Source organism: Sus scrofa, chromosome 13 (genome assembly GCF_000003025.6).
Source record: "Sus scrofa isolate TJ Tabasco breed Duroc chromosome 13, Sscrofa11.1, whole genome shotgun sequence".
In the NCBI taxonomy this organism is placed as follows: domain Eukaryota; kingdom Metazoa; phylum Chordata; class Mammalia; order Artiodactyla; family Suidae; genus Sus; species Sus scrofa.
Genome location: NC_010455.5, coordinates 162,088,182 through 162,098,482, shown reverse-complemented (window position 1 = coordinate 162,098,482; position 10,301 = coordinate 162,088,182). Strand labels below are relative to the sequence as shown.

At 35.1% G+C, this 10,301-nt stretch overlaps 1 protein-coding gene across 1 annotated transcript; it reads left to right on the top strand.

The window, feature by feature from the left end:
* On the top strand, positions 3,376–7,050 carry LOC110256244 (olfactory receptor 5H2-like). Its single transcript, XM_021068967.1, has 2 exons — positions 3,376–3,383; positions 6,114–7,050. Exons 1-2 carry the CDS (start codon positions 3,376–3,378, stop codon positions 7,048–7,050), a joined length of 945 nt encoding a protein of 314 aa, XP_020924626.1.

Sequence of the window (10,301 nt, the reverse complement as noted above, 5' to 3'; positions counted from 1 at the left end):
ATAACTCTCCCAGACTTCAGGCAATATTACAGAGCCACAGTAATCCAGACAGCATGGTGCTCATTCCAAAATAGACATACAGACCAATGGAACAGAGTAGAGAACCCAGAAATAAACTCAAACACTTATGGCCAATTTATTTTTGACAAAGGAGGCAAGAATATAAAATGAGAAAAAGTCTTTTCATCAAGTGGTGGTGGAAAAACTGGGCAGCCAAATGTAAATCAGTGAAACTGGAACCCACCCTCACACCATGCATGAAAATAAACTTAAAATGGCTTAAAGACTTCAGCATAAGGCAAGACACCATCAAATTCCTAGAAGAGAACATCAGCAAAACATTGTCTGACATCAATCTTACAAATATTTTCTCAGGTCAATCTCCCAAGGCAACAAAAATCAAGCAAAAATAAACCAGTGGGACCTAATCAAACTGAGAAGCTTTTGCACAGCAAAGGAAACCATAAAAATAAAGAAAACCTACAGAATGGGAGAAAATAGTTTCAAATGATGCAACTGAAAAGGGCTTAATCTTTAACATATACAAACAACTTATACAACTCAACAGCAAAAAAGCCAACAACCCAATGGAAAAATGGGCAAAAGGCATGAATAGACACTTCTTTTCTTTCCTTTTTTTTTCTTTTGTCTTTTTGTCATTTCTTGGGCTGCTCCCATGGCATATGGAGGTTCCCAGGCTAGAGGTCCAATTGGAGCTGTAGCCACTGGCCTACGCCAGAGCCATAGCAACGTTGGAACTGAGCCGCATCTGCAACATACACCACAGCTCACGGCAACACTGGATCTTTAACCCACTGAGCAAGGCCAGGGATCGAACCCACAACATCATGGTTCTTAGTCGGATTCGTTAACCACTGAGCCACGATGGGAACTCCTAAATAGACATTTCTCCAAGGAAGATATACAGATGGCCAACAAGCACATGAAAAAATGTTCAACATCCCTGATTATTAGAGAAATACAAATCAAAATTACCATGAGACACCATCTCACACCAGTCAGAATGGCCATCATTAGTAAGTCCACAAATAACAAATGCTAAGAAGGTGTAGAGAAAAGGGAACCCTCTTGCACTTTTGGTAAAAATGTAAATTGGTACAACCACTATGGAAAACACGATGGAGGTACCTTAGAAAACTACATGTAGAAGTACCTTGTGACCCAGAAATCCCACTCTTGGGAATGTATCCAGCAAAACTTTCCTTGCAAAAGACACATGCACCCACATGTTCATTGTAGCACTATTCACAATACCAAAACATGGGTACATCCTACATGTCCATCAAGAGATGAATGGATTAAGAAGATGTGGTACGTATCCACAATGGAATACTACGCAGCCATAAAAAGAATAAAATAATGCCATCTGCAGCAACATGGATGGAACTAGAAGACCCTCATATTAAGTGAAGTAAGTCAGAAAGAGAATACCATATGATATCACTTACACTTGGAATATAATATAGGGCACAAATGAAACTTTCCACAGAAAAGAAAATTATGGACATAGAGAACAGGCTTGTTGTTGCCATGGGGGAGGCGGAGGGAGTGGGATGGACTGGGAATTGGGGGTTAACAGATGCAAACCATTGCCTTTGTAATGGATAAGCAATGAGATCCTGCTGTATAGCACTGGGAACTATATCCAGTCACTTTTGATGGAGCATGATGATGTGAGAAAAAAAGAATGTATATATGTATGTGTGACTGGGTCACCTTGCTGTACTACAGAAAATTGACAGTGCACTGTAAACCAGCTATAATTGAAAAAAATAAAAATCATTAAAACAATTAGAACATTTTCTAACACCATATGCAAAAATAAATTCAAAATGGATGAAAGACCTAAATGAAAGGCCAGATCCTCTAGAACTCCTAGAGGTAAACATAAACAGACCACTCTTTACATAAATCCCAGGAATATCTTTTTGACCCATATCCTAGAATAAAGACAGTAAAGACACAAATAAACCAGCGGAACTTTATAAAACTCAAAAGCTTATGCATAGCAAAGGAAACCATTAAAAATATGAAAAGACAACATATAGAATGGGAAAAAATTTAAAAATGACTTAACCAATAAAAGTTTAATCTCCAAAATATAGAAATAACTCATACAACTTCAAAACAAAAAAACAAACAACCCAATTGAAAAACAGACAGAATATATATATATATATATATATATATATATATATATATATACACACACACACACACATTTCTCCAAAGAAGACATATAGATGGCTAGCAGGCATATGAAAATATGCTCAATATCTATAATTATTACAGAAATCCAGATCGAAACAACAATGAGGTAGCATCTTACACCATAGTGGCCATCATTAGAAGTCAAAAAACAAATGGAGGAAACAATGTGGAAAATAAGGAACTTTTCTTCGCTGTTGGTGGAAATGTAGACTGATACAACCACTATGAAAAACATTATGGAAATACCTCATAAAACTAAATATAGAAGTACCATATGACCCAGCAATCCCACTCCTATGCATATATCTGGACAGAACTTTCATTGTAAAAGATATGCACCTGTATGTTCATCAACACATCATTCACAATAGCCAAGACATGGAAACAACTTAAATGCCCAGTGGCAGATGAATGGATTAAGAAGATATAGTACATATATGCAATGGAATACTATTCGCTCATAAGAAGGACAAAATAATGGCATGATATCACTTATATGTGGAGTCTAAAATATGCCTCAAATGACCTATCTATGAAAGAGAAACAGATCATGGTCATGGGGGACAGATTTGTGTTTGCCACGGGGAGTAGGAGGGAGATGGATGGATTGGGATTCTGGAGTTAGTATATGAAAACTGTTGCTTTTGGAGTGGATGGGCAAGGGCATCCTGCTGTGTAGCACAGGAAGCTGTATGTAATCATTTGTGATGGAACATGATGGAGGATAATGTGAGAAATATAATGTGTATATATGCATGACTGGGTCACTTTGCTGTACTGCAGAAATTGACAGAACACTGTAAATCAACTATAATAAAAAATTAAATAAAATAAAAAATAAAAGAATAAAAAAGAACTAAATGTTAAAAAAGATGAATATATTTGTATATAAAAGTAAAATCATTATTCTTTTGAAAAATCATGTTTGATTAGCTAAGATCAGACCACACTAATTTAAGCACTTAGAGTAACTTTATAGATAAAGAGGTATTTGCCTAAACATGTCAGAAATTTCACCTGTGGTGGAAAAGAGTGGCATAAAATGCAATTTCAATTGTTAAAACTAGAACTGTTTACAATGACTTGATATACAAGTATTACAGAGTCTGTAATACTCTGGGGGACATTTTAGACTTTTCCTACATGTCCAAGTTTATAATGCCCAGTAGCAGAGCCTAGTTTTATTCTAAAGGGAATATACGGGTGTTATTAGGGGAATTTTATTTCTTTACTTCCCTCCACTTCTGGCAAAAGCAGAGTAGTTCAACTGTCTGACTCTTGGTTTCAAAACAAATTTATATATACAGTTTTTTTCTGATCTTGGGAACTCTATACTCTAAGATTAGTCTGTATGCAAAGAATTTTTTACCCGTGTTATCGTCCTTCTTGTGGTATGTAATTTTTTTCCACTTTAGACTGATTTACCCTTTGATGGATTTTCTCATTTTCTTAAAAGTTATAGGTAAGAGAAATTAATTGATATATTTATCCATATATATATATATATACATATATATATATATATAAAGTTAAAATACTGTGTAATTTCTTATAATTTTATATTTGGTTAACAAAATTCCAGTAAAGCCAGGTGAACAAGGAAACTGAATAATCTATATATTTTATTTTAATGACTATAATCTAAATAAGCAAATAGCCTTAAGACTGAATTTTTCCCTTTAAAATGTTTTACTATGTTTCCATAGTTATGACTTTATGAGGTAAATTTTGGAGAACTAAACATTAAACAATTAAAACTGTTGTAAAGTCAGTTCATAATGGGTTCTATGTATGAAATTTCTCTGGTTAGTCTTATTAAAAGATCCATTCAATTTAACTAATAACATTCCCTGAATAAAATTTGCAAGGTAAATCACTTTAATATTAACTCCTCTGTCCTTTTCCCACTTCTGATAGTAATTTCATTCAGTATATTATATTCATAAAGTAGGAAATAGGCACGCAATGTCTCTCTGTTATTGTTTCTAGGATTTTAAGACTTAAGGGGCCACACATATGTGGAATTTGGGAATTTTCAATTACCTAAGTGATTTGGGATTGTATGGAAGCAAGCCTGTTCCAAATAAAAATACACTTAACTACTGCAATTATTGTTGGTGGTTACTTACGAAGCCTGAATTATATCCCAGTAGTTAGCTCAATTTTATTCAGCTAAATCAAATTTGGGGGATAAAAATTGCTCTCAGGTAAAATGAGTAAGATTTCTAGAGAAATTCAGTTTAACCATTGTGATAACAAAGATAAAGCACCTCTCAAATATGGAAAGATTTTTCCACAGTGATAGCATATTTAGGAACAGTACACAGTTTCAAAGGTAAAATTTATCATTATTATTATTATTTGATCATAGGGCTGCACCTGTAGCATATGCAAGTTCCCAGGCTAGAGGTCCAATTGGAGCTGCAGTTGCTGGCCTATGCCACAGCCACAGCAATACCAGATCTGAGTCACGTCTGCAACCTACACTGTAGCTCACAGCAATGCCAGATCCTTAACCCACTGAGCAAGGTCAGGGATTGAACCCATGTCCTCATGGATACTAGTCAGGTTCATTACCACTGAGCCATGATGGGAACTTCCAAAGGTAAAATTTAAATCAAAAATTTCTTTCATATACAAATTCCACAGGAAAATAAACTTTAGACTTTCAATAAAGGAAAAAGAAATGATTTCCACTATTGACAAATTTTGATGAAAACTAGGATTAGGATAAAGATGTACCCTCTACATCTGAGCCATTCCTTTTTTTTAACAACTTCAGACTTTCTCTGACCACCCCCCCCTTTACTCCTCTTCTGTGGCTTGTCTTTCCTACACTTATCCATCTAGGATTCTATTATTTTCTTCCTATTTCTCTCCCTCTAGTTTTATGATGTTTTCATCTACTTAAAATTTCTTTCTATTTCTCTATGAATGCCTCCTTTCTCTTCCTAATTCCTTCCTTTTCTCTCCTTTCTTTGGAAAACTTTTCTTAAAATGATCTACATGAAAAATTCTCTATCTCTCCACAGGCAGTGGGCATTAACAACATGAATTCTCCATTTCATTCTCCTCACTGTTGTGCCACTTGTTTGCCTTTCATTTCTCATTATTCTTGGGTCCCATTTCTCTCACATAATGCAAGTTGCTCTCACCAAATCCACTAAAATATCTCTTAATTTTCATGCACAATGATATACTGTTCACTTCTTGACCATCACAACATCTATTTTGGCCACTGCCCTGTGATTTTCTTTGTCCTTCTTGAATATATTTCTTCTCTTTATGTTCATAACACTCTGCTCTCCAGTTACCCTGCTTTTCTGATCATTATGATCTTATGGTCTTACCCTGTCTTTATCACTGCCAGCCAAGGATACTGGGTGTAATATGAAATGCTTTTTTGAAGCAACTTTTCCCTAACATGCAAATGGCAGTGATATTAGTGGAATCAGCTAGACAAAAATAGGCAGCAATAAAAACAAACATGGCAGTCAGTTAATAGCAGAAATCATGTCACAGCCTTTGCCCCATGAGGTCTCTGCTGCTGTATTGGACACCATGGCTCGTGCTGAGTGCCACTGGTGTGGATGAAGGATGCATTTGCTGTATTTGTCCTGTTGCTGCTTTGGCTACTTTAGCAAACAAAGATATTTAGAATGTCATTCATTTTCAAATCTGTTGACTGTTTTCATGGTTTTTGGATTTCAACAATCATTTAAGTCCATCCCCCCCAATACATTCCATATTATGTATGTAATAAACAAACTTAAGAGAGAATTATGATATGCATTTTTGTCTCTGTTCTCCAGTATGTTTATACTATAATTTCTTAGTGACTTTTCCTTTGATTTACCCCATTTACTTCAGGAAACACCTAGTGAGGAGATGGAAAAGGGAAATACAACATTGCTGACAGAATTTGTTCTCACAGGACTTACATATCAACCAGAGTGGCAAATCCCCCTGTTCCTGCTGTTCTTGATTATATACCTCATCACCCTCATGGGAAACCTTGGTCTGATTGCTCTCATCTGCAATGACCCTCATCTTCACATCCCCATGTACTTATTCCTTGGGAATTTGGCCTTTGTTGATGCTTGGTTATCATCCACAGTGACCCCCAAGATGCTGGTCAACTTCTTCACCAAGAACAAAATGATCTCTTTCACTGAATGCCAGGTACAATTTTTTTCCTTTGCAATCTGTGTAACCACAGAATGTTTTTTGCTGGCAACAATGGCATATGATCGTTATGTGGCCATATGCAAACCCTTACTTTATCCAGTAATTATGAACAATAGACTATGCATTTGGCTATTAATTTGGTCATTTTTAGGTGGCCTTTTCCATGCCATAATTCATAATGCTTTTTTATTTAGATTAACCTTCTGTAATTCCATCATAGTACATCAAATTTACTGTGACATCATACCATTGTTTAAGATTTCCTGTACTGATCCATCCATTAATTTTTTGATGGTATTTATTTTCTCTGGGTCAATACAGGTGTTTACCATTCTAATTGTTCTTGTCTCTTACACACTTGTCCTCTTTACAATATTAAAAAAGAAGTCCATGCAAGGCATAAGGAAGGCCTTCTCCACCTGTGGAGCCCACCTCCTATCTGTCTCTTTATACTATGGGCCTCTTCTCTTCATGTATGTGCGCCCAGCATCTTTACAAGCAGATGCTCAAGATATGGTGGACTCTATATTTTACAGCATCATAATTCCTGTATTAAATCCAGTTATCTATAGCTTGAGAAATAAGAAAGTTATAGATTCATTGACAAAAAAGTTGAAGAGCAATGCTTAGAACTCATACTAATATCGGTCTTCCTTCATTTAAACAGTCATATAACTGTGGAGATTAGATGTCACCATGTGTTGATTAGTGCTCAAAGTTTTTTCCATTTACTATTGCCTCAGAGTTTTAATGCCTTAAGGTGGAAGTATTAGTAAACATCTTACAGTACGTGCATATGCTATTAAAAACTTAGAAAACACAGAATAATTTTTAACCAAGTGCTCATCTTATATTAGAATAAGAGAATAAATAATTAAATTAAAATGTTTTATGCATATGTTATCAATGTGACTTGATACATGCACTAAGCACCATGCTAGTATAACTACTTAGAAAATAAATATACATATGATGTATTTGAGAGTAGTAGAACTGTGCAAACTTGAGACTCATATTACCTATTACTCATATTATATACCACAGTGGAGCCAGGATTTTGTTTGAGAGAACAGAGGCCATTCCCAATGTGGAAGGAGATAGATGGGCTTCAGGATAGACATTTACAACTAGCCTCTTGTTTATACTACTTGAGGCAGGAGCTAGGTTGCTTTTGGTATAGACGTTTATGATGAGCCACCTATTTGTACTTCAAGATAGAAATAACAGGAACAAGATAAATAACCAGAATTTGTCTTCGATGGATACTTTAAACAATGGTAATGTCAGGGTCAAAGAGAGGGTTAAGTCCTGCTTGGGCAAAAGATCACATACTTCCTATCCTTGGGGTTAAGGAGACTGACACATGTGGAGAAAGATTCCTAGTGTCAAAAAGGGAGGGGATATCAGAGCATAATAAATCCTGACACCATACCATAATCCTTCACTCTGGAATCAATCTTGGCCCAAAGATGTTCATGCATATTGAGGAGGGCCCTGCGTCTGGTCAGGTATGCGAAATAAAACAAGATAATTAGCCAAAGGAAAAGAAAGACGTGGAAGAACTGTCCTGACTGAGTGAATTAATTCACCTTTCTGTCATGCTTCTCTTTCAAGGGAATACCCACAACCACACTTTTCCTTTGGGTGTGCATTACTGCTTTGCTTCTGCCTTAGAAAAATAGACCACTTCTTTGTGTGCTCCCCCACATGTTGTAATGGGATTTTAAGAATAGAATTGGTACCTGCTTTTAGGAGCCTTTGCCATCTTGAAACATTCTTGCTTTCTATAGGAGGCAAGAATCAGGACAATTCTGCTTTTAGCCTCTAGCTGCTCTGGTGGCTGGTAGTCCTGTTTTTCACGCAGGCTGCACATGTTCAACTTCTGAGCAGATAATTAAGATCCCATTTCAAGCCATCACTCCTTGCTGTCTCCCTGAAATCACCAAGACAATGAGAGGGAAACTTCTCTCTCACTGATTCAGAAAGCTAAGAGATGAGATGGTGGATTTAATTGGGATGGACCTTGGAGTAAAAAGTGTCAAATTAGGAAGGAAATGGTTTCTATCATCCAACTATTTTAAAATCATGAAACATAAGAAAAAAAGAAGGAATATGTAAAGTTTACTGGACTATGCTGTTGAGAGCAAAAGTCTTCAAGTAATGTTAAGATCATATGATATCAGAGCATTCAGTAGGCACCCAAGAAAACATGAAAAAGAGCAAGAATGTACATGTTTTGTGCTCCCCAAATCCTTAAATGTCACCTTTTGTCTTGCCATACACTCCATGAATAAGTGATTCACCTTCGGGTTCATCTCTGACTTTTCCAACCTTATCAATTATTTATACACATTCCTATTAACAATGCACTCATCCTAAAACTACTCACATCTGTAATAACAAATCACATCTGTAATTTAAAATAGCCTTCTTACTTCTCCTGTATCCTGTTTCTATTCTCTTCTCAAACATTGCAGGTTATTTTATGAACAGTACTCTGATTAAATAATAACCGTCTTCAAACATGCTTTGTGGATTCTTATTTCTACCAGATTATAAGTGTATATTTGGTATACATATTCAGAATTTCATATATGTAAATGTATATGTAATTTGCTCATGTATTTATGTTCTTAGCTTGCCAATTTCTGTTGTTGTATAACATTCCCATGGTTCTGCTTTTTTCCTGTAAGTTGTCTAAACATTTGTTCCTACATTGTCATGACCCAAAGACTACATTGCTAATATAAGCAACTGGTGTATATTTCTTTGAAATTTGTAGAAATGCTTCACTAATTGGCCTGGTGTTTGAATGAAAAGGGTGACATCAAGCTTAGTATATGAGCATGGTGTGCTTACCTGCCAAGTCCTTTTTTTTTTTAGTTTAGGTGGATATTAAAGAAGAGGTTAGGTGGATATTAAATTGGAGGGTCTCAGAAATCCAGTCTTCCTATGTGGCATTATTTTGAACTTGTCTGTTTAATCTAGAGATTCTACTGCTTTTATATGTTTTTCATAAAAATCCCAAGTAATTTATCCCTTCCAAAAATTTACCAAAATGTCTTCACTGATATGTTCCTGTTTACACTGTGGTTTTACATATATATATACACACACACACATATATATAAAACCACATATATATATACACACATACATACATATATATATATATATTCATTTTTGGATCATATATGTCATTTAAGTGACATGTTTCGAAAGATTTAAAATATAAACCTATATGAATACCACATTTTAGAAGATATTTTGCATATTTCTATAAAAAGAAACTAATATGATATATGTATTACTTAATGGTCTTTAGATGAAAAATATAATATTACAATGCTAAGTTCATCCATTGCCTGGAACACTGATAATATTTAATGAAACCACCCTCTGTAAATACTAATAATATAATAGAAATACTCTTTATTATCAAAATATACAGATTTTTCTTAACCTGGAGAGTTAAAAGAGTTCATAGTTCCCCTCTCTCTGTGTATATGTATAAGCATTTTTCTCATCATTTTATAATACCTTGTGCAGTTGAGAGGTTGCTGACAACATTATGTTAGGCTGTGTTTAATGAGCCAATATAGCTAAAATTAGGTAAAAACAAAACACCATCAGATTATAACAGTATGTCTCATTCAGAATTGTGAACTAGCTATAGCATAATTTATAGGGTATAGGCTATATATTAAGCATATATGAATCCCCCTGTAGTCCAGGCTTTCTTTTTTCTTGTTGTTTTTCTCTAATAGAGTGGTTCTTAAAGTTTAGTGTGCCTTGGAATCACCTGGGCAGCTTGTGGAAACAAACATTAATAGGCTCTGTCAGGAGAATTTCTGTCCAAATGTTATTTTTCTTGTTTTGGG